This window comes from Vulpes vulpes, chromosome 5, assembly GCF_048418805.1.
Source record: "Vulpes vulpes isolate BD-2025 chromosome 5, VulVul3, whole genome shotgun sequence".
NCBI classification, from domain to species: Eukaryota; Metazoa; Chordata; class Mammalia; order Carnivora; family Canidae; genus Vulpes; species Vulpes vulpes.
The window spans coordinates 119060851-119085797 of NC_132784.1; the positions used below are offsets into that span (position 1 = coordinate 119060851).

The 24947-nt window shown below is 36.9% G+C and overlaps 1 protein-coding gene across 8 annotated transcripts in view; it reads left to right on the plus strand.

Moving 5' to 3' along the window:
- CACNA2D1 (calcium voltage-gated channel auxiliary subunit alpha2delta 1) overlaps window positions 1-24947 on the plus strand; it is a 478954-nt gene that overhangs the window by 384416 nt on the left and 69591 nt on the right. For all 8 annotated transcript variants that reach the window (XM_072759815.1, XM_072759809.1, XM_072759808.1 and 5 more), the window contains exons 11-12: window positions 5280-5438; window positions 10764-10868. In XM_072759815.1, coding sequence (XP_072615916.1) covers window positions 5280-5438; window positions 10764-10868 — 264 coding nt within the window. The remainder of the gene's footprint in view (window positions 1-5279; window positions 5439-10763; window positions 10869-24947) is intronic.

The window sequence follows — 24947 nt, forward strand, 5'->3', positions numbered from 1 at the left end:
TTCCCAGATTTAGGAGTCTCTCACGGCTTATCTCCCTCTCTAATTTGTCCCGCTCAGTTCCCCTCCTTTCCCTTCTACTCCCTTTCACTATTTCTTATATTCCCCGTATGAGTGAAACCATATGATGATTGTCCTTCTGATAGAGTTGCACTTGAGTTAGCTTCTGCTGTGTGCCAGATTCTTTAATAGGTGTTTTACATACATCTTCTTTTTGGCATTTTAATAGTGTTATATTTATATGTATGAATTTATAAGCTTAACATTATAAAGCTAAAATATAATTTCTATAGTTAGGGATCTATAGCTTGATTTTGATTAGTATTTCACACTGTCTTATGAAACTTCCTACATACATTTATTAAATATTTATAGCGTACTATTCTATATCCAGTACTGAGGTTACAGTGGTGGGCTGGCTATTTTCTATGACTATGTGGGCTTCTGATCCAGGGGAAGAATCTGTCAAGATACATACAGAAAAGTAGGAAATTTTAACAGAGTTGTGTTCTGAAAAAAAAAAAAAAAAGATACTCCAAGGATGAGGAGATCTTATAATGGGGTGGTTTGACCTAGTCACGAATGATCATGAAAGCCTTTTGTAAGGAAAAACTATTGAGGAAGAGAAGAAAAGTGTTGTAGGCAGAACAGGTTATATGGAAGGAGGAAATGAAAGAATTTTTGTTTGCTTGAGTAAGGATACTAAGTTCTGTATGATTTATACCCCAGATACTCACTTCTTTTTTTTTTTTTTTAAGATTTTATTTATTTATTCATGAGAGACAAGGTAGGAAGGGAGAAGCAGGCTCCCAGTGGGGAGCCCGATGTAGGACTCAATCCCAGGACCCTGGGATCATGCCCTGAGCCAAAGGCAGATGCTCAACCCCGCTCAACCCAGCCCTGCCCCCCCCCCCCCCCCCAGCTGCTCACCTTAGTCCATATGTCTTTCTTCCTCAGCATTCCAGCAGAGATTTCCTAACAGCTCTTATAAAGGACCTACTCGGTTGAATTTTCTGGGATCAGGAAAGGAATCCGTGTGATATTGTTTTGGATTTCTAACTCTCGGGTTATTTAAATATACAATTTTTTCTTTAAATAAAAGCATGTTCTTAATAATTGAGAAAAGCAGGGATCCTTAAATCTGTTTTCACTCACAATATACTATTTCTAAGCTAATACTATATTTTTAAACTTTTGCCCTAAGATTTTTAATACATAAGTGATTTATGTATTAAATATGTGGTTTATAAATGAAAATTTAGGCACATGTTACCAAAGACTGCAGTTTAAGCTTGTGAAAATAAACCTGTTCTTTTTGTCTGTTCTAAAAGCAGATGACTGTAAGGTGTCTGTGAAATACACACTTACCTAATTTGGAACTTTTGAAATTTCTCATCCCTTTCCTAAGAGAATAAGATTTGCTATGGGGACTTATACTTTGTAAGCTATTTCTTCCCCTGCATTATTTATGAGTTTTATTATGAGTATGATCATACTATTTCTGTTATACACCACTGAATTTGTATTTAATGAATTGAATTTACATTTAATCAGTTTGTGTTAAAGTGACTTAATGAGATGCTTCATTTTTCTGTGTTAAAAGCAGGTCAAGGCCAACCGAACTCAGGGCAATACATTATTTAGTGCTCATTTTCTGCATAACTTGTAATTTTATCATGGTTCGCAGTTTAACTAAATCAGTTAATAACATTTCCTGTAACCATTTCCAATAATTCTCTGAGGTCAGATATTTTACTCTTAATGCGTTGGCAAACTTCTTTTTTCCCCCAACTTTCTAACATGAGAGTTCTCACGCACTTTTGTTTTCAAAACGGAATGTGCAGAATCAGATTGTGTCAGATTATCAAAGAATGGAATAAAAGAGGCAGTGGAATTTAGAACTGGAGATACTGCATTTCTAACATTAGAGTTTATGGAAAGAAAGAAATCTATCAGATCATCTTAGTCATATGTAGGATGTACCTGAAAGTAACGTTAAAGTAAAAAGTAGAAAGAACCCAAATTATTTATCTATTCAGGACATTTCCCTTCTTGTTTTATCTCCACTCTCTGCAAACCTTCCAGCTCCCCAGTTACTTGATCTTTATTGTGGCTTTTGTCCCCAGTGAACAGCAAGGCAGACAGTAACTGTCACCGGGCAACCCCCGTGGCCGTCTTCGCCCAGCCGCGTCTATACTGTGCTCTTCCTGCAGAGCCGAGAGTCGATCCACACTCGGGGGTCACTCCCCCATGCGCCGGCCCTGTCTGTCCTTCCCTGATTTCACAAGACTTTGACATTGCACCTCTTTTCTCTTCCCTGCATCTTTTCCTTCCTTCACGCTTCAGTATCCATCCCCCCCTGCCCTGGGCCCTTCCCTTGGGGCTCATCCCGGCAGGCACCCCCTTTCCACCCGGGTTTCCCAGCCGGGCTCTGAAGCCCCTCCACCTGCCACCGCTTCCACCGCACTTCGCTGTGACCCTCCCCGACGATGACTGTGCAGCCCGATGAGTTCCCTGGACACTTGGAATTCTGCATCTTTGTACCTGAACTGCGGTTTCTTCCCTGAGACTTTCTTTTCTTCTCTCATCATCCCAAATGGCCTCGTCTCCTGATTTCCTTCCTGCCTCCAAGGGAACTTACTTCTACTAAGTTTTCTTAAGGACTCCTCTTTTATTTATATGAACGTACAGGAAATTTCTTTGCTGAAGCCTTCTATTTTTTTTTTTTTTTTTAGTCTTTAGCCAAGACTTTGGAGCCTCTTGCCTTGAATGTTACGATTTCCTGACTTCACCATCTGTGTGTCTTACTTATGTTGAAAACTCCCCCTCACTCAGACTTGGACTCTGCTTCCCTTACCTCCTCCTCAAGTCCCCCCGAACCCATCACTCCTCCAGCCCTCGGGCCCTCCTGATGCCCAGGTCAGACCCCTGCATGGCATTCACAACACCACTCTCTTACTAAGCAACAGCCCCAGCCCACCTTCACATGCTGGGGATTCTTCCTCCAGAAAAGGTGTGCAACCCCTCCTCTTCTGACCATCTCCACCAATAGCACAGCCACTTATTACACTGAGTTGGGTTACTGTAGAGCCTCCTAATTATTTTCTCTCCTTCGAATTTTGCTCGCCTTAAATCCATTTCTCAAACAGCAGCTTGCATGATCTCTTAAATTTTTACATTTGATTATTTTGTCTGTGGCTTAAAATCTTTCTGTGACTTTCCATTTGACAGGAAATCAAATCCCAGGTCTTGAGCATTTCTGTTAGACCCTGCAAGATCTAACCCTGCCTCCCTCCCCAAGCTCATTTTATGTCATTGTCCTTCTCACTCATGTGTGACTGAGCTAAACTCTCCTCCTTTATATATCCCTAAAAGACTTCCCTTTTGTTGCTCTGTTGGCCTGAAATGTTCTTCTGCAGTAGTCTTCAATGAGACATTTCTCTGGAATCACAGGAAATGCTATTTCTCATGTGAATTTTCGCCCGACTACTCATAGTCCAAACTAGAACCCACTTGTGATATTGTCTCCTAAGCACTAATACTGTATTGCTTTACAGAACTAATCATGTGTCGTAATATGTTAAGAGGCCCTACAAGAGTAGTGAAAATCCCAGACCCTTAGGTCGCACCACTAGTCTGGTCCTGACTCTGTGTCTTATTTGCCGTGTGACTCTGGGCAAGTTCTTTAACTCCCTCAGTGTCTCCTTTTCTTTGTGAATAGTGATAATATGTATCTTTTTGGGCATTGGCAAAGAGGAAATGATTAATATTTGTAGAGTAAATGCAACAGAGTAGACACCGTATATGTGCTTATTACATCCATACATATGTATATGTTTGTGCATAATTTACTTAATGTGTAAAGGCACAAAACTATCACCTGCCACAATTCTTGACCTCTCACAAGCTGATAGTAAATATTTGCTTATTGAATTGATGAAATGTGCAGTGTACCTTATAATTAAGCGTCATTGGTTTTCAGAGAAAAAAGGAATGTATTATAAGAATATGTGATCAGTTATAACATTTATATTTCAGTTTGTGATCCACCTAATAAAATTATTTAATTATATGTTTTTGAAAAAATCTCCAACATTTCATCTCGCCAGGCCCCTACCTTCTAGCAGGCATGGCTTATTGTTATTCCCATTTTGTAGATGTGATACTCTGCCCTGAGAGTCTAAGGGCTCATACAAATTGCAGAGTTAGTAAGTGATAGGATGATTCCACTGTCTCAGTGTCCTGGATCTCACTGCACTACTCACTGTTCTTATCTTTTTTGGAAATACCCAATGAACTTTGTGAATACTTTTAATAGGGTTGGTGCTATTATGTCTTTGAGGATTTTTGAATTTTCACTTGGGGCCGGTATCAGGGTTGACATTCTCTGCTCCTGTGGCCTCCTTGTTTGTTCAGGGCTTCATCACTCACAGCAGTACCTGTCTGCCCTTTACTTTGCCTCCAACGTTTCTCAGCCTTCTGTATGAAAGCCCTAGAGTGATCAGTTTTAAAAGCCCACCCTTTGGGGGCACCTGGGTGGCTCAATCCATTAAGTGGCTACCCTCGACTCAGGTCATGATCCCAAGGTCCTGGGATTGATCCCTGAGCCCTGTGTCAAGTTCTCTGCTCACTGGGGAGCCTGCTTCTCCCTCTCCCTCTGCTGCTCCCTCTCCTTGTGCTCTGTCTCTGTCAAGTAATAAACAAATAAAATCTTTTAAAAAATAAAATAAAAGGCCACCTGTTGTTCTTGATTCTTTCACATTACTCTCCTGGATTAGCCCTGGTAGAAAAGGTTGTACCATCACATTTCAGAATTACTAGAAGTCTGTTCCTGTCCTTGACTTTGCCACTTTTCCACCTCGCTTTTCCTTAAGAGAGGCAAGCAGGTGGTTAGCTTGTCCTTGAACCTGCCCAGGTGTTACCATATCATTTCTGGATTCTGAATACATTTCATTGTTTGTTGGTTTTTTTTTTTTCCTTCTCTAAAGGCTGAGAAAATCTGAGAACTGAAAGGGACTTTCCGTACGTAATTCAAGCCCCAAATTTATAATCAGAGAAACTGAGCTTCAGGAAGGTGAGTGACAGGCTCAGGGTTACAGTAGGAGTTGAGGGCTCAGAGGAAAATGGCTATTTGATCCTTAGTGCGGTTTTGTTACCAGTTTATTCATTTATGAAAGAGACAGCAACGCAACTGGATTGGGACATACAAACCACAAATTCAAATAAAATGATGTGATTGATTTTCGTGTTCACTTATATGTTTACTTTTTTATCTTTCACAGTTTAACAGCAATGCCCAGGATGTGAGCTGTTTTCAGCACCTTGTCCAAGCCAATGTGAGAAATAAGAAAGTGCTGAAAGATGCAGTGAATAATATCACAGCAAAAGGAATCACTGATTATAAGAAAGGCTTTAGTTTTGCTTTTGAACAGCTTCTTAACGTAAGTATCCATACCACCCTCTTTTCTCTTTTATTACTGAATCACAGCATATGAATTTCAATATGCTGGTCCTTACTACTATCAGGACTTCAATTACATAACAGTGCAGCTTTTCATTTAATTTAAAAGCAGGCAGTAGAAATCCAGGCAGTAGAAATCTTTGAGCCACTTTTATGTTTGAAGCCAAGATTCAAAAGACATACAAAATGTAGACATTCTTTTTCTTTTAGACCCCTTCTTCCATCATCTTTTAAAACTCTGTTTAAAAAGCACATTTGTAAGATAATTATTTGATTTTTACATGAACACTTCCAACTTACTTGGCATATTTAGAATATTGTTTCCTTTTTGTTATCTCAATTGGGACTGTATTTATCTGGATACTTGTGTTTCCAGTCATCCAGTGGTCGGTGGGAATACTTTAAACATCTATTTGGTTCTTAAAATTGTTTCTTAATGTACAGAAAGGTCCAAATGGCCGACATTAAGGTGAGGAGGACATACAATGCCAGAGTAGGAATTCCTTCTTCAGTGAAGATCACCCTCCAAACAAGTCACTCACCGGTGTCTCCATTTAGACTCCCGACTCCAGCGTGCCTACTGCCTGCCCCATACTATGTAGCACATATCTTACACTGCGGACTAGTGTTTGCAAGTGGCCGTGTCATCTGTTTCACTTTGAACTCTTCAAGTGTAAGAATTATCATTCAGTTTTTTAACTGTCATGAAGCAGTAGTATGGCAGTGGTTGAGCGTATGGACCCAACCTTTCTCTACGTTGGTTTCCTTCCTTAAACCATGGCACATACTCAGAGGGATTGTGGATAGAATTGTCCACAGAACCTGACACACAGCAAACCTCATATGAGTGTGGGTTGTTGGCTTGGCATTGGAGTCATGATCATTGTGACTATCGTTAATGACTAGCACATGTCTGGTAGAGACTCAGCTCATAATTCATACCACATTTGCTGAGTCACTGAATAAGCCTTACATGTGCTCTTGTCTGCAAATCTGACTTGGTTGTTCCCTAAGTAAAGCTTCTAAAAACAACTTTCAAGATGTCTAGTTGGTGCTTCATCCGTTTGTTCATTCAGCCAATATGTATGGCATGCCTCACAATTTCCTGCCACATTACTAGTGCTAGAATAGCAAAGGTAAATAATACTGGCTGATCTCAAGTATGTCTAGCATGACACAGTAAATTACCATTCCTAGTATAATGTGCCCTATTCAAGGGCATTCAGGGTGTGCTTACTTGAGTGGCACCAAAGGGGGTCAGGAAACTGTGGCATTTCCTTGAAAACAGGGTTTTGAAGAATGAGTAGAATCTCGGTAGGTAGATGAGAGATGGAAAATCATTTCAGATAAAAACAACAACATGGACAAAGGCATAGCCATATGAGATAGCATGGCACATTGAAAAAAACAGCAGGTGCTTTGGCATGCCTGGGCTGTAGCAATGCAGGAGCTGTGAGGGGAATCAGAAGGCCATTAGATACCGGTTAATGAGGCATTTAGGAGCAAATGAAAACTTTATAACGAGTGTTCAAAGTTAATTTGTCGTGTAAGTCCTGGTGTTGGAGTCAAAGCAAAGAAATGCTAAAAGGAGAGTGACATGGTAACTAATTGGATGGGGCTCTGGACTCACATACTTGGTGGCTGGTGACACGGGAATCTAGACAGAGGGGCTGTGAGAGTGGAGATGTACAGATTGTTCATTTCGGGTATGCGGGGTTGGGGGTGGTGTTGTTTATTAGGTAGCGTTAGAGAAGTAGTTGAGTTTTGCACTTTCCAGGGGCATTATCTTTGGTAAAATGCATGTTTATTAAAATGATGTATGTTGGGTAGCAGAAGGATGAAAACTTGGAACTTGGGAATTCAGATGTAATTGACATGAGATTAAAATGTATTCTTTCTGTGGTAAAGAAATAGAAGTTGCTGGGTTTTTTCACAGTTTTTTTTTCTTTTGAGTCAACTTAGGTTTTGCTAAGTTGTGGCATTTTAGTTACATTCTCAATATTGTTAATGTGAGTGGTTCACTCTTATTCAGCTTTCAGTTGTGAAATGAGAAGGGGCCTCAAGCCTCTTGTAGAATTTCCGAGGCTGCCTCATCAGAGAGGCCACATTAACTCCCAGATTCACTACTAATTGCTGATTAAATATGATTTAACTCCTCTTGGCCTCTTGCACTGCCTCTACCACACTTATAAGTGATTTTTAATATGTTCTCACTTATTCCCGAAATAAGTCTCAGATGTTCTGTTTTGCACATGTCCCTTATGTATTGCAGTTTTTCATTTTAAAATAATTTTCCCAGGGGCATTTGGGTGGATCAGGAGGTTAAGTAGCTGACTCTTGATTTTGGCTCAGATCATGATCCTTAGGGTCGTGGGATTGGGCCCCGCGTCAGGCCCCGTGCTCAGCGAGGAGTCTGCTTGTCCCTCTCCCTCTGCTCCTTTCCGTGCTCTCTCTCTCTCGCTCTCTCTCTCTCTCTCAAGTAAATAAATAAATAAATTCTTAAAAAATAATAATAAAACAAGAATTTTTCCCAGATGTCATTACTTGCCTTATTCAAAGTTGAAGCATATCTTGTTACCTATCTTGTTACCTATTTCAAATCTTGTTACCTATTTCAAATACTTCTAGTCACTATCTTAATCACACAATGTCCTTCTCTGGTTTTTGTTTGCCCTTGTAAAGTGTATCATTAAGATCCCTGAGCCAAGTATCAAATAGAATTAAATGTATCGCTTATCCCACAATACACCTTAAACTAAGATTTGAGTTAGTCCTCAGGGAGCATTTCATAAAATATTACAACTATACCGAGGTGCATTTTTTAAAAACAAAATTTATTCAGTGTATATATGATAGATGCCATGCTATATACTGGCCACACGGTGACACAAGGACACACAGAGATATACATAATATAATCTGTTGTGAAATAACATAGTAAAGTAATTTACCAACTCTGCAAATTGTCATTTTATTGAAATAGTCAAGTTCTTGCCTTTATTTAATTTGTTACAAATCCTTAAGGTTTAATTGTGGTGATGGTGTGAACCGTTGGAGAACTGCAAATCCTCTGACCAGGTGCTGACTTTGCTCTACCACACATCTAGTAAGGAGGCTACTCCTGGGAAAAATCCTGGTGAAAACAAAACATTTCTTTATTCCCCCTTTTGTATATGTCCTAATACCTGTTTCTCTTGGGAAACATTATTATTTTAATTACACAAGTGATCAGTAAGACCCAGTGTGCCTACTTATACCAGTACTTGCATTCAGTAATAAAAATAATTATTTTATTTATAATTTATTTATAATTATAAATATAATTATAATTTTAAAAAATATAATTATAAATTTATATAAATATAAATTATTAAAATTAATAAATTTTATATTTATTTATAATTAAAATAATTATTTTAATTACACAAGTGATCAGTAAGACCCAGTGTGCCTACTTATACCAGTACTTGCATTCATCCAAAAATGAAACCAAGTCCTTATGTAAAATCTTTACTTAATCACTTTTATGTAATAGTCCTTTAGATACGTATTATTTTGCCTATCTTCCATAGCCAGATAAAAAGAAATCCTCAAAGAAATTAATTTTAGTTAAGGGATTTCAATGCCTTTCACAAAAGTATTTTGATGATAAAATATGTAAGTTTTTGTATAGCCAAATTTTCAGATGGCTTTCTTCCAAGATAAGAACTATGCTTGAATGTGACAAATCGTATTAGTCAATACTTGCATTTTCACAATACTTGGTTAAAAGCTTTAACTGCCAATGTTCTAATGGCCTAATCAATGGGGTGAGATTATATGAAACAGGATCTTTTCATCAATAGAGTATAGTATTGTCTTGATTAATTTTTACAACGGGAAATGTGATTTATCTTCTTTGAAAAGACAGAGTACAGACTTTCAGTAAGCCTAAACACTGAACGAGAGTTAATGATTTTTTTTATCAAAAATAGTAGTCATTTAAAGGCCACAGCTAGTGCTGGCCAATCTGGTAACCACAATCCCATGTGACTTTTGAGATTTAAAAAGTGCCTGGTCTGAATTGAAATGTGTTGTAAATATAAGATATACAGCAGATTTGAAGAGCTACTATGAAAGAAAAAAATGTAGATTCCCTCAATAATTTTATAGATTTCATGTTGAATTGATAATATTTTGGATGACCGGGTGAAATAAAATACATTAGTAGAATTCACTTCAGAGATTTCTTCATACTTTTATTAGTGTGGCTATTAGAAAGTCAAAATTACAAATTTGGCTTGCATTATATCTCCATTGAACAGCACTGACCTGGAGGCTTGGCATATTCAAAGGAGCTGAGCATTCATAAATTAGTATAAATAAGCTTTTATTCTTAACACATTTGAAAACACATTTTCACAACAGTAGAAGCTTGAGATTGTAAATTCAGACCTCAGGGAAGCCCATCTTTCTAAATTAGTTGTTCATTTTAGTGGCCCTTTGGCGCTAATCCATTGTTTCCCTACATCTGACTCTTGGGAGATCTTAAAGTTTAAGAGAGGATTTGCCATTGGAATCGAGTCTTTCAGAATTAGAATATGTGTGGTGAGGATATTTGGGATTAGGTATTGGCATTTACAAAGAACATCAGATGTTAAGGATCACCCAGGAGTTTATAATTTTGGAGAGGTAAAGGGAATAAAGTAGGATGAAAAAGAAAGAAAGGGAACAAAAATATTTGTAAATGTATTGAAAATATATGTAGAGGGACGTGCACATTTTTCATTCATACAAATTATTTGTTTCTGGTACAAATTATAGGGAAATAAAATTGATGTAATAACCATTAATTTAAATTCCATTTACTAATCAACCATGGAGAGGTTATTATATGCTGGGCTCTTGAAGATCAAAAAAAGATAAAACTTCGTACCCTTATGGCACTTAAATTCAATCAGGGGAAGCCAACAATAAATAAATAAAAACGAAACTATGTACATAAAAGAATGTAAAATACTATGAAGAAAAATACAACCTGGAAGAGAGACAGCAATTTAAAACATAGTTTCCAGTAAAGTCCTCACTGATAGGAGACATTTGATCAAAGACCCAAAGGAAGTGAAACCTATGAGTATCTGGCGGATGGGAAGAGGCCCTTGTCGGGACAGGCTGGGCCTGGTCTAGGAAGTGGTTCTTTGGAATATAATTACTGAACAAATCTTTCACCTACTACTTGCAACCTGTTCATGCTCTTTAAACATTGTCTTATATTCCTTACCTTTTATTGTGAAAGATAGACTTTTTTTGTTTGTTTCCCTTATAGTATAATGTTTCCAGAGCCAACTGCAATAAGATTATCATGTTGTTCACGGATGGAGGAGAAGAGAGAGCCCAGGAGATATTTGCCAAGTACAACAAAGACAAAAAAGTGAGTGCAATTTTTTAGGATTTTAATCTTAATGTAGGTGGTTTTTAAGGAGACCATCAGGGAGGGGCAATAAGAGGAGATGTTAGTGTTGCTTATTATAAAATCATACAGATCATGGATTATAAACCATTGGCTAAATTACAGAGTTACTGGGGCACCTGGGTGGCTCAGTGGATTAAGCATCTGCCTTTGGCTCAGGTCATGATCCCAGGTTCCTGGGATCGAGCCCCACATCTGGCATCCTGCTCAGTGAGGAGCTTGCTTCTCCTTCTCCCTCTTCCTGCTGCTCTACTTACTTGTGCACTTTCTCTCCTCCCTGCCAAATAAATAAATAAAATCCTTTAAAAAATAAATTACAGAATTATTAAGTGTGATATTTTATGTGATCCATACTTACCTTGTGTCTAATTTATTAATAAAATAGTTTGGGCCTATAGAATCCTATTTGATTCTTATATATAAATTCTATATTAGAAAATGTTACAGGAAGAGAATAACCAGAAGAGAATGGAAAAATAGGAACAGTTTGAACTTTTCTAGGATAAATTTATGATCATTTAATTATTAAAGATTATTGTAATAATAAAACTTACTACAGATGCCTAAAAATTATCTGCACAATGTTCTGTAGATTTACAAATAAAGCAGTTTATAATAGCAAAAACTGCATCCTCATTTGAAAACCTTTTGATTCTTGTTTATTTGTATCTAACTTAAAAGTAAAACAGTTATTTTACCAGCAAAATGGTTTTATTCTGGAATAGCAGAAGAATTTGAACTCAAGATGTGCAAACCATGGTAAGCCATAGTACTCGTACCAAAGGAAAGGAACACAACTCTATAGAGAAAAAAAGTGGAAGTTGGCAAGGGGCTGCTTTGAGCAAAAGTCAGAGTTGGGGTAGTATGGTTTCTCGTTGGCTGAATTGAGGTGTTTTGTTACTGGCTGAACTCATTGCTGGACAAAGAGAAACTCTTTATCCTGCCGAAGTAGTAAAGTAAGCGTCTTCTGTTGTAAATGCCAAGTGCCTCTCCTTTTTGGGGTCTGCCACTGATGAGGGGTAGTGGGGCATGACAGCTCCTCCCTCACTGTCTGGCCTCCCAGCACCATCGAAAACGAGGTTCCCTTTATTCATTTGTACAGTTTCAAGAAAATAGTTCAGACAAATTCTTTTATATATGACATTTTAAATGGTGTGTTATACCAATATGCAATGAGAAATGTGGAGACAAGTATTTTGAGGTTGGAATGTATTTGTTTCAATGATGGTTTAATTGCAGAGAAGAGTATTATTGTAGGGAGACCTGACTATTTTGAATGTTCATCCATGTAGCTAAACCTGCTGATATTGTGGAGAATATCAACTGTAACTATTTCTCTAGCAGTCCTACCATCAGCTTATTTCATCTTTCTTACTCTTTGCATTTGCATCTTTCTTACTCTTTGCATTTGCAGTGATCCTCAACTTGCTTTATTAAAATGCTAAGGATTCATTTTTTTTAAAAAATGATAGAAATGATAGATTTATAGGGTATTTTTTTATGTTTCAGAAATTCCAACAGAAATTATATATTTGTCCAGAAGAAGTCTCTTCTGAGTAAAATGCCAGTTCACTTTGCTTTTGATTGGTGTTTTCACCATTTAGAGAGGTGTGGTTCATCATGAGCTCTAGTGGATTGTTTTATATGCATTTCAGAAATTAAAAGGGGAAAGGAAAAAGGTGAATTAATATATTTAGATAGTTTTGCAGACTCAACATTGTGAATAATTTTGTACAGTATTGGTGAAAATTTTTGGAACACTTTGAAATGTCCTTAGGTGTTTTTTATCCTATATGTGATGGGAATATGATTGAAGAATTGAAAACATATCCACACATATAACTTCAAATTAATTACAAACCTTTTTAACACATAACTCTTTCTCTTTGAATACTACATATGCTGTAATTATGTTATGACATAAGTTGAATACATTGGTTGGGTTTTTTTTCTTTTTTTCCCTAAATTATAGAGAGAAACAATTTCTTTTGAAAAAGTTAATAAATTGAACTGTTGAGTGAATACTTTCAAATGATAACTTGATGTTACGAATATTTCTTAGAAATTCCCAGAACTAAAAGTAATGGGAAGATGTGGGTGTATGGATCTAAGAGACAACGTATAGTAGTTACCTTATTTAGTAACTTAGCATTTTTCAAAATTCAGAGCAATCATTGCCCCTTAGAGGATGTCCCTGACTCTCCTCTCCCCTTTAGGCTTGTTTGCATGCTAGTGCTCTGGCATCAGCCCAGACATGTCCTTTACACTGTACTCTACCCATGGGATATCTCCTTTGTCTGCTCTCTGGATTACTAGGTCCTACAAGCCTAGGCCTGTGTTTTAACTCTGAACTCTAAGTACCCAGCAGAGAGCTCAATTGGAAATCATTCTTAGAGACTGTCAAACAAAAGTTGGAAGCATGATTTCTATTATAGGACAAATACATAATTATGTAAATAACTTGGGGCAAGGAATATTCAGCTTATTTAAATATTCTAAATAAGTCTAACATTACCATATTTTGAAGAGCTCAAGTAAAATAAAATAAATTTAACTCAAAATTCTACTGTGTCTCAAAATCCTACTAGGTAATCTTACTCTTATAATTTGGAAGAGACTTTTTAACACCTTAAATTACTCATAATTTTAAATATACTTTATTACTTTATGATAGAAATATGTAAGTACAAGCCCCACTACTTATATCATTTTTAAATGAAGACATGTTTAGATAAACCATCTTTTACTTTATTATATCATCCAAACAAACCACCAGGAATCTCATTCAGTTCTGGGTATTTCTCTTTGTAAAGCAAGAATTTCTTAAAGGAATATAGCAATGAATTTCACATTTCATATCAGAATTTGTATCTAAGATGTATCTTGGTTTTAAGGCATTTATATTATATTCCAACAAGTTTAAATAAAAGAATACAAATATATAAAAAGAGAAATGATTTTCATCTAAACTTGTAATTTTTCTTCTTCTTCTGAAATTGTATTTGCATCCAGGATTAACACAATAATATGTCTTAGAGGCATTTATCATAAGGGGTTATTTTTCCTTTTTTTTTTTTAAATACAAGAGGAATTATGTCATACGAAAAGCAGTTTTCTACCTTGTCACAAATTGTTTACTTGAATGAATGAGGAATTTACTAGTTTAAAGCCATTTTTCTGTGTATACATTCTAAAAATTTCCAGTCTAAATATTAATATCTTAAGACACTGCTTCTCATCGCCTTCACCTTTTATAGGAACTCAACTTTTTAAACAAAGCATTTTGTGACATGCTAAACCACATAATAAATGATTCATATCACATTCACTTTTGTAAAACTAATGAATCTAGTCTTTTTCAACAATCCTCCTGTTTGCTGACATATTGACATATTGACTCCTATGCTCTATGGACACACTTTTCTTAGAGCCACACACCTTCCAAAATGCCAAAGCAATTTTGGAAATTAATTAGCACTTAGTTTTGGCAATATAAATGCTATTTTTGCCTTACACAAAAAGTAAGGTGTTCTTGGAATCAGATACTGTATTGGTTCTGTGATTCTCATCTCAGTGGCTATAGCAAAGTTCTGTAATAAGTACACGTACACATTATGCTTACCTACATATCCAGATATATCCACACATATGTATATCTATTTTGAATGGGCGTCCCCTCTGTCCAGTGTATCTCCAGGAACAAGAGACCATGTGTGCTACATTGGCATGAGATTTCTTATGTAAAGTTGTATGAATCAAACCCAACAACGTGGTTGAGCAGTAAATGAGGGGTGAGGAAATAGAAATCTTCAACTTCAGATCAGGTTGTTTAGATATACACACAGGTATGGGTGTATACACACACACACACACACACACACACACACACATACACACATTTTAAGAATGGAAGAGCTAGGGATCCCTGGGTGGCGCAGCGGTTTGGCACCTGCCTTTGGCCCAGGGCACGATCCTGGAGACCCGGGATCGAATCCCACATCGGGCTCCCGGTGCATGGAGCCTGCTTCTCCCTCTGCCTCTGTCTCTGCCTCTCTCTCTCACTGTGTGCCTATCATAAATAAATAAAAAATTTAAAAAAAGAATGGAAGAGCTAATTTATTATTCTGTATTACAGATTAGTAAAGGGATACACACACAGGGAAAGCTGACAGATATAAAACAGGGAAATGATTATTGATGGAGATCCTTGAAAGAGGAGTGACAGAGAGATCACGGATCATAGATTTCTGATTTGACCAAACAGGAATTGTATTTATGGAAACGTTGCTCTCTCACATTTCTTGTGCACTCTGCTTTGTTGCTCAATGGCTTACCACATTTCCTAATGTGGGAAAACTATATAAACAAAAATTTTGTGTCTTGGTATTTGCATGTTCTGTATCCACAATACTGAAAATGATTTTAAGTCAGATCTTTGAGTATATTTGTATTTTGTCAAGACAACATTTACATAGTTAGTTGTTATGTGAAGGACGTATGTGTGTGTATAATTTGTATATATACCTGCTAAAAATGGCATGTATAATCTAAAATTTTTTTCACCATCTTCAGTAGGACTTCAAATGGTTGTGGATGAATTTCAGGATCCTTTCTAACTTGTCTTCCGTATTCAGAATTCCCCACCTTCCACCCTCCCACCCAATTTGCGACATTTGCAGCTCATAGATACTGATACGGAAGATAATTGCCTGTCTTTGGCATGTAAAGATGTATATGACACAAAATGTTCAGTATTTTTGCTGTAAGCATTTTTCTCATAGACATCTTTGCCACAAGCATTTTCACTGCAACCATTTTCACCTTATAACTAAATGGGCATTTAGTGTGTTACATGCATGTTAGTCCTCATAATGGGGTATATCCATTTCCTCTAGAACTTTGGAATGTCTTATCACTGGACATGTACCAGTATGCCAAGGAAAGACAACTGTGTAGAAGGCTTTCACAATACACACATAAAAAATACAAAGTGCAGTAACAAAATGCATCTTAGTGTTTGGAAACTGATTCCTCTTTTATAAGATGAAGTAAGAGATTTTAGCAAAAGAATAAAATTATGATGCCAAAGGAAGAGACAAATCAACAAGCAAAAAAACCCCAGAAAAGTATAACACTGAAAGACTTTCAAAGACCAGTGCTTAGGTTTAACCCACAGAATAAAAGCAGTGAGTTTTGTAGTATTGCTCGGAGAATGTATTCAGGTATTTTGTATTTCACAAGATAAAGTCTTGTAAAATTTGTTACTCATTTTCCATGTTTCATTATATTTTTAAATGAATGATGCTCTACAATTTTCATTATTTTATCTTCTATAGTAAAATTGCCTTAAAGCCAATACGTATGCAGTGAAATGTTTGCAGTGAAATTGCTTGCAGGAAATATGTTTACAGTGAAACTATCCAGAACCATGTGTGACAGACCAGTTCCATACTTGCAAAATTAGAATTTGTTGCGTAATAAATTTATTATCAACTCAGAATTTCCCTAGCCACTTTATCTTTCAGATGGCCAGTGGGTAAATATAAAATTTGATAGATTTAATAAAATAAAAACTTTACTCTTAAAAATTCTGTATTTGATTCTCACTTTATTTTAAAACATGTTCTTTAAAGAAGTTCAGTTGTGGCTTTATAAATAGGAAAATTACAAAGTCATAAAGTTCGATGAGCTTTAAAAGAAAGGTCTGAAAACTGCTCTTTGAATTCGGTCTTTTCCCCCAAGCCTCTTGCTTGGCATAAATGTGGCTGCTGAATGCTTCATTTCCATTCATTCTTCATCCAGATGACATTAGAAATCATTCAGAGCAACCCAGGTAGGTGTGATGAGGCACATCCGGAGAGCTGATGGATGAGGCTGCAGATATACAGCACAATTTAATGAGGCCAAAAGGTTTGAGAATTAGAACAAAATGTTTGGGTTCCTTCGAAATGCCTTACTCTTGGGAATCAATCTACCTGATTATAGATAGGTACAGCTTTAAAACTGAGTCCGAGTTAATCTCCTCACACAGCTGTTCCATATTAAAACACATTCACTTTATAATCTTTACCTGCAGCAATGCCATTCCTTAGGGTTCACCCGTGTGTATGACACTTCCTTAAAAATGGTGCCAAAACTGAAATGAACTCTATCATAAAGTCCAAACAAATGAATAAAGGAAAGTGAAACCAGACACAGAGTTGAAAGATAATTCCCAGGCCTAGCAAAATTAAAAATACTTGATTTTCTGTAGAATAGCAAAAAGATTGGTTAGCACGCACACTTAAGATTTCTAGCCAGAGAATCATCTTCTGATTTTTAGCTTAATTCTCAGAATTAGTCAAGAAGTGCAAAAGCATCAAGAATTTATAAAATGAAAATTTCAAAATAAATTGAATAAGAAGAACAAATGGAAAATACAATAGATTAATTTCACACTAAAGAATGCGTAGCTAAAATCGTGATAGGCTGGCAGTAGCTGCCTTGTTACTTTCATTATCTAGAAAACAATTAGCAGCGTGTTTCCTAATTTCTTGCAGATCCAGAGGAAAATAATCTGTAGCCTAAATCTAAAGCAAGTTAAAATAATAGCATCTGCCTGTGTGTTTTATATATAACAGTGAAAATTGTCAATTAATTTTTTCAGCAGATGGTAAGGAAAATATTTGTTGCCTTCCCTACTGTCTGCCGGCTTCTGCATCGGGGCAAGAGTGAAGCCTTTGGAAGCAACGCGTGAATATATGCAGCATTCAGATTTTCAAATAGGCAATGCTTCAACAAATGCACTGCTTCTAGAAGGTTTCCTTTTAGGTATTTTGCCACCTTCCACAGTTACCAAGGGTTTTTCTGCTTTAGAATAGAAAATATCTTTGTTGATAACAATCAAATATGTTATTTAGGCTGGAGTTACTAAGAGTTGAAAACAGTAATTACCAGTAACGCTGGCCCTGCCGGTAGAGAGATTATCCATTGAAAAGGCCTGTTGTGCGTGTGCGCCTGTGTCCTCCTGACAGATTCATTTACATTTGTTTCTCTTTGTATAAAATTAATATTGACAGTTTCCTGAATTAAGGAAAAATATTATCAGATAGATACATTCTCTTCAGGTTTGAGCGATACTATGACCATGCATTTTCCAGAATGTTTGATATTTAAGGTCTAATGAGGACGAAGGCAGGTGTTACATGAACACAGCGCGTGGGGAGGCCTACAGGGCAAGTGCGGCGGATGCACTTGAATTCCTGTCGGGCTGGAATGCTGTCGCCTACCTGGCAGCCGCCCTGTGCCTCGGGGAGGGGTTACACCCGGAAAGGCACGCTCTTCTGCTTTGCCCAAGACTGCGTGCTGCCCCCCTCCAGGGAGCACCCCCTTTCCCACAGACCCTGGAGCTTCGTGTCTCTGCGTGCTCTGTCCACTTGTTCTCCCAGATTCTGCTTTTTTGATGATCTTAATTATTTAACTGTTCACTTACCTTGCACTTCCCTCTATGAAGGAATTTGTCCGAATAACACTTTATTTTTTTTTTTAAGATTTTATTTATTTATTCATGAGAAACACAGAGAGAGGCAGAGACACAGGCAGAGGGAGAAGCAGGCTCCATGCAGGGAGCCCGATGTGGGACTCGATCCCGGGAATCCGGGATCACGCCCTGGGCTGAAGGCAGGTGCTCAACCACTGAGCCACCCAGGCTGCCCACAACACAACTTTAAAAAGAAAAGCAAAATGCGGTAGTCACGTAGATTTCGTATACATGATCCTAAGGAATCGAACGGATGTTTCTTTCCTGTCTTACATGTGGGTGCATAACATAGATACGTGCCTTGGGTTATGTTGGTATTTTACATTTATTGACAATTTTTTTAAACATTTCATTTATTTATTCATGGGAGACACAGAGAGAGAGAGAGACAGACAGAGACAGAGACACAGGCAGAGGGAGAAGCAGGCTCCATGCAGAGAGCCTGATGTGGGACTCAATCCCAGGCCTCAGGATCAGGCCCTGGGCTGAAGGCGGCACTAAACCACTGAGCCACCCGGGCTCCCCGATTTATCGACAATTGTAGTGACTTATTCTCACATTATCAGGTGATGAGGTGGGCTTGAGGCTCTAGGAAGTAGGGCTCATGCTGGTTTGTAAAAGTACCAGTGAGTCCTTAGAGGCTGGCCCGGTGCTTGATGCACTGCAGTGGCTAAATATTTACTGATATGTTGGAAGTATCAGTAAATGTGTAATAAATAGGCTCCTAAGGTGGTAAACTATAAATAATTCAGAGATGGAAGAAAATCCAATAGGTTTGTTCTTTTTTTAAAAGATAATCCTTTAAAACAACATTTGTTTCCTTTTAATTGGAATGTGAAGCAGAATTGTGTTCCACTCTGGTACATATTATCTTATAAGGAAGGAGGGTTTAAGCATATATAAAAAATGGTTGTATTGATGGCATCTTTCCATTTAATCAGTCTAACACATACTTCTTCATGAGTGTTCTCATTATTAGTGTCAGTGAAGTATTTGGCCTTACCCAAGAATATCTGAAATAAATCAGTATATTGCTTATTTTCTGACGTCTTAGCTGATGATAGTCTTGGCAGAGCTACAAATTGCTTGGAAATACAATGCGCCCATACTTATTCCTCCTTTATCAGGAACTATAAACGTATGCAGAGAAAAGGAGAACTAGACATTACTTATTAGCTGATAATGTGAGGCTCATTCATTTTAATTGTTATTAATAAGTTTTAAATACTCACATAATCCCAAGGCATGTATCCCTGTTATTATGCACCAGCATGTAGGTCGTGGGAGGGTAGTATCTGCCCAGTTCCTTTGTAGGCTCATGTATGCAAAACCTATGTGACCACTGCATTTTGTTTCCCTTTATAAAGTGATTTGGTGTTATTTCATTGAACAGATTCAGTAGGCCTGGATTAAACTCTCGACCCTGTCTCAGCGTAGGAAATTTCATAGAGATTTATCTCCTATGCACACAATGGAATTTAGACAATATTGGCCTCTTTCCTTTAGTTCATTGCTAAATGTAATAAAGCCAGCCAAAGTTGTTCTCTAGAAAGGTGTCATTCTGAGTTAGAGTTCTTTTTGAGGTACGGAAGGCTAATGTCTCACTAGTGGAAAAATGTGATCCCGCGGAAATCTGATAATTTGACCAGAGAAGTTGTAGTCCCCCCACCTCATTACCATAGGTAATATTGACTGAACTTAAATTTTTCCATGTAACATAAAAGCTTTTTATATATCATTTCATTTACAATGGGGATAATCATATGATCAAAATATTTTTATGACCGTCATCCTTATCCCCATTTTGGAAATAAGAAAACCAAAATGGGGGAAGTTAAATAACTTGTTGAAAGTCCTACAGCTACCAAGTGGCAGAGTCAAGAATTTAAATGATCTACGGTCCAGATTTCATAAGCTCACATGGAACGTGCCTCGCCAGTCATCGATCTCTGTCTCCCGGGCAGCCTGGTGGGCTGTGCCAATCATCATCTGCCCACCCAGGAGCCTGCCTTGTAGTCCAGCAGCAGGACTTTTGCTCTAAGGGGGCGGGGGGGGGGGGGGGGGAGGCATGCTTCTCGCCGCATTAAGAGGTTAAGACGGATTAAACTAAGCCATCAAAACTTTGCAGACTGCAAGTACCTTTCAGATCGTCGGGCTTTATAAAATAAATTAAGTGTGAAAGGTGAATGTGGACACTTTTATTTATTTCATAATGCCACGAAACTAGGCATGTGGGTTATTTGAATGCTCAGGATCCTGGTCCACTTGTGAATTATGGAAACCACTGTAGAATTTTCTCCTAAAATATCCACTCCAATCTAGTATTTGTATAGGCTTAAGGCCAAAAATTTTAGTGCACACATAAATTAATAAAACCCATTTCTGACATCATTTTTCTAACATGTTTCGATAGCTGAAGTTTTTATTTTAGTTTTATTGGCCTCTTTTCTTCATAGTCTCATTTCCATTATTCCTTGGAGATTTGCCTATTGTAAATTAAACTTGAACTCTGGGTAACTGATAATTGTTGAGGTGACAGTTTCCAGTAACTGGGTTCTGCTGGGAAAAAAATTCCTATGGCTTTTTAAAATAGGTTGACCCCTGTGGCTTTGGAAAAATCTTAATTGAAGACAACTATTTTCATCTTCAACAAACAGAACAAAACAAAACAGATTAGCAGAAGTCCAGAATTGTAGGATAAAGTTATAAAACAGTGGTATATTGTAAGGAACAAATTAACAGTATATTTTAAATAACCAAATATGCTGTTAATTGGAAGTTTTCTCTTTTCAACTGGACCAGCCTTGACATACCAACATTAGACAGTTGGAATCACAATATTCTGTTCAGAAAAAAAAAATTGGTTTTTGAAGCAACTGAAGGCAGAATCATGTAATTTGCAACTAATTATAATGACAGAACTTTAAGAATTTTAACTTTATTAACTACACTCTCAAATTACTGTTGTGTTTTTTAATATGCTTATGTAATTAAGCATGAATCAAGACTTGGGAGAAATTTTTCATTCTCTAGAAATAATAAAGTACAGAAAAGGTATAGACATAAAGTATACTTCATTTTTGGGCACCTGGGTGGTTCTCTCTGCCTTTGGCTCGGGTCGTGAACCTGGGGTCCTGGAATCGAGTCCCACATCGGGTTCCCTGAATGGATCCTGCTTCTCCCTCTGCCTTTGTCTCTGCCTCTCTGTGTCTCTCATGAATAAATAAAAATATTTTTTAAAGTATACTTTATTTTGCTTCAAAAAGTTTGTTCGACTTCATTGAAGGAGTCTGAATAACTTAAAATGAAAAGATACAGAATTTACCATAAGTATAATGAAACTGCCCAAATTTTCAAAATGCAAAATGACTATCAGCCTAGTTTTGGCTCTATGTTAAAATGAGCATATTTAATTTGAATGACACCAAAGCTTATCTTAGATCCATCTGGTAAGAAGTTGAAACCATTTGGGTACCTGGCTGGCTCAGTAAGTTAAAAATCTGCCTTTAGATCAGGTCATGATCCCAGGGTCCTGGGATCTAGTTCCTCATTATGCTCCCTGCTCAGCAGGGCGTCTGCTTCTCCTTCCACTCCTCCCCTCTGCTTGTGCTCTCTCTCTCTCTCTGTCTCTCTCTCTCTAATAAATAAACAAAGTCTTTAAAAAAAAAAGTTGAAGCCGCCCAACCAGCTATTGACTTTTTTTTTCATTTGATGTTTATTTTCATTTATATATGAGGCCCTATATAGATGCAATAGATAAATACTGTTTCAACTCAGTCAAATGTGTATTCAATACTACATCCCCCTGTTATTTCTACTAAAGACCTGATGTCCAGCATGATTAAAACTATTTTTTAAGTCCATCTGTGACTGTATATGTCTCATATACAACCTAAAGAGGCCAGCATTTTGGAACATGAGCTTAACTAAAATCCAGATTAGTGGAGAAACATTTAACAGATTTTCTAGAAACATTTCAGTTATGAAGTTTCTTGTATGAATATGTTACATGAATCCAGTATTGTGATTACAAATGTACTACTGGGCATGAGTAAAGAAATTTTTCCTCCACAAAAGTTGGCTTTGCTCTGATGAAGGCATAGTTTACAGTAAGTAATTTGCTTAATTTAGACTTCAGATGAAATAATTAACTTATGTGACTGCACATTAAGTATTTTTAGTTATTTTATGTCCTTTTATTTGTTTTTTTTAAAGATTTTATTTATTTATCCATGAGAGACACAGAGAGAGAGGCAGAGACACAGGCAGAGGGAGAAGCAGGCTCCATGCAGGGAGCCTGATGTGGGACTCGATCCCAGGACTGCATGATCACGCCCTGAGTCAAAGGCAGATGCTCAACCACTGAGCCACCCAAGTGGCTCTCTTTTTATTTGTTTTTATATTAGACCATGCAGGTATACTAAGAAGAAAAGAACTCTAAAAATATACATCCTTAAGAATGTAATTTACCTTAATTTTTACACCGTGCATACTTCAAGGAATTACTTTTTGTCTTTCCCCCAAATTATAGATAAATAAGAATAGTAAATTTTAAGTGGAAAACATCAGAGGAATGAGGATATAGCAATCAGCTCCTGTGGACTTGGCATTTAGAATTTTAGAGATAGTTCATTCACTGCTCCACAGGGTGGCAGTAACATAGCATAGAGGAGGAGAATGAACCTACTTAAAATTCGAAGTGGGAAGTTAGAGTGCAAACATAATCTTTTAAATTTCAGCAGTTTGTTATGAACATGACTTATAACGTGTATATTGCACATGTTTATGAAATCAAAGAAGTTAATATTCTTACTACATAATTAGGCAGAATATGTAAGGCAAAACTAAATGCAACATGAGTTATGGCAGTTGGGATTAGATAATTTTCCTGTTGGTTCCCTCATTGTTACATAAAGAATTGAAAAACTAGGGTGCTTTATGTTAAAATTTTTCTCAACCAAGTGTATATTTATAAAATAATTTCAGAAAATTTTAAGTGGTCTATAAAATCATTAAAATATATATAATGCAAGTGTTTGCGGGGGGGGGGGTAGTGCGTGCATGTGCACATGTGTGTATCTACCAAGAGAAAAATAGCATCTTAGGTATTTTAGAAAGATCTTGGAAATACTGTAATGGTAAGGCAGTTGCAAAAATTATAAAAAAGTTGAATTTATAATTCTTAAGACTTTAGTCACTGTGGAAAAGAAAATTTCAGAAATATAGTGTGAAACAACATCTACAATAAGGCAAATAAAATTAAATGGTACAGATTATAAATTTATAATATGGGAATAATTCAATCTGATAATGCAGCTTTTATTCAATAGCCAAGGAGTTGTGTGGCAAATGAACACAGAGAGAGGCACACACACAAACAATGTTAGTGTGCTTTAAAATTTTACACCTCTACATCCAGCTTTGAGTCTAAATTTTTTAATTTGGAAAACTTCTAAGATCTTCATGTATGCAAATCTGGGGGTTAGGCAAAACTTTTGGAGTAAAACAAAGCAACAGTATTTTTGGTATTTGGGGAAGTTTTTGTTTGTTTTCTTACTAGTATGTGTTTTGGCTGAGTTATGTTTATTTGGACTATTTGGTGAATAGCATCAGTCAAAATCACATAGTGTATGTCTGAGTGTAGCCTCTATGTTAGTAGAAGTGCTTGCCTTCCAGGGACATCGATATAATTCATTTAGTCTTACTTATTTCTTTATACTGAAAAGTATTTCATGGAAAATATTTTACCAGAACACTGTTGTGGTAAGAAAGACACTAAGAAAAAGCAGTGCTGTAAGTTGAAAACTTGAGACATGCTTTCAAATGTTCATTGTGAAGGAGATCTCCCATGTGCTTTCTGGAGCATCTGGGTTTTTTCCCCTGCCCTTAATTCATGTGACAATTGTTTAAGGTATAGCAGTGCAATTGAATTATCAGTAGGGTGACATACTTGTTTACAAAAATATTTCAATTTAGGAGTAAGTTCAACTCTGTAAGAGGTAACACTACATTGAAATATGAGCTGTATAGACAGCCCCCAAAATAATTTTTTTAGATTTTAAGAAAATGAAATTGGTGGGTTTTAAGGAATTGGGAGGAGTTGATAGGTGTCACCGACTTCTGTTAACCTAGCAGGAGTCACTTGTCCTTATAATTTGAGATGATTAAAATTCAGATGTGTCCACCAAATGGCTGAGGCAAGCCTGGACAACTGAAGAGTGGCTCACATAAAATAAGTGAAACAGCAACATCTCCAATGTACATTTTGGGGCAAGGATTGTTATGAAGTGATCTCTGTGTGGCCAAGACCAGTAGAGGAACAGAAAACAGATGTGAAATCTCTTTTGAGATTTGCACTCTGTGGTAATGTGCAAAGATGAAACAGGCGAAACAATTAGAAAATGTCAGTTCAAACAGTCAATCGACATGAATTAGGGAAAAGCTGTTAACATAGTTCAAACCAGAACATGAATTCATGGAAAAGTGATTTTCTCCATGTTTATCTTTGGAAAAGGCTAAAA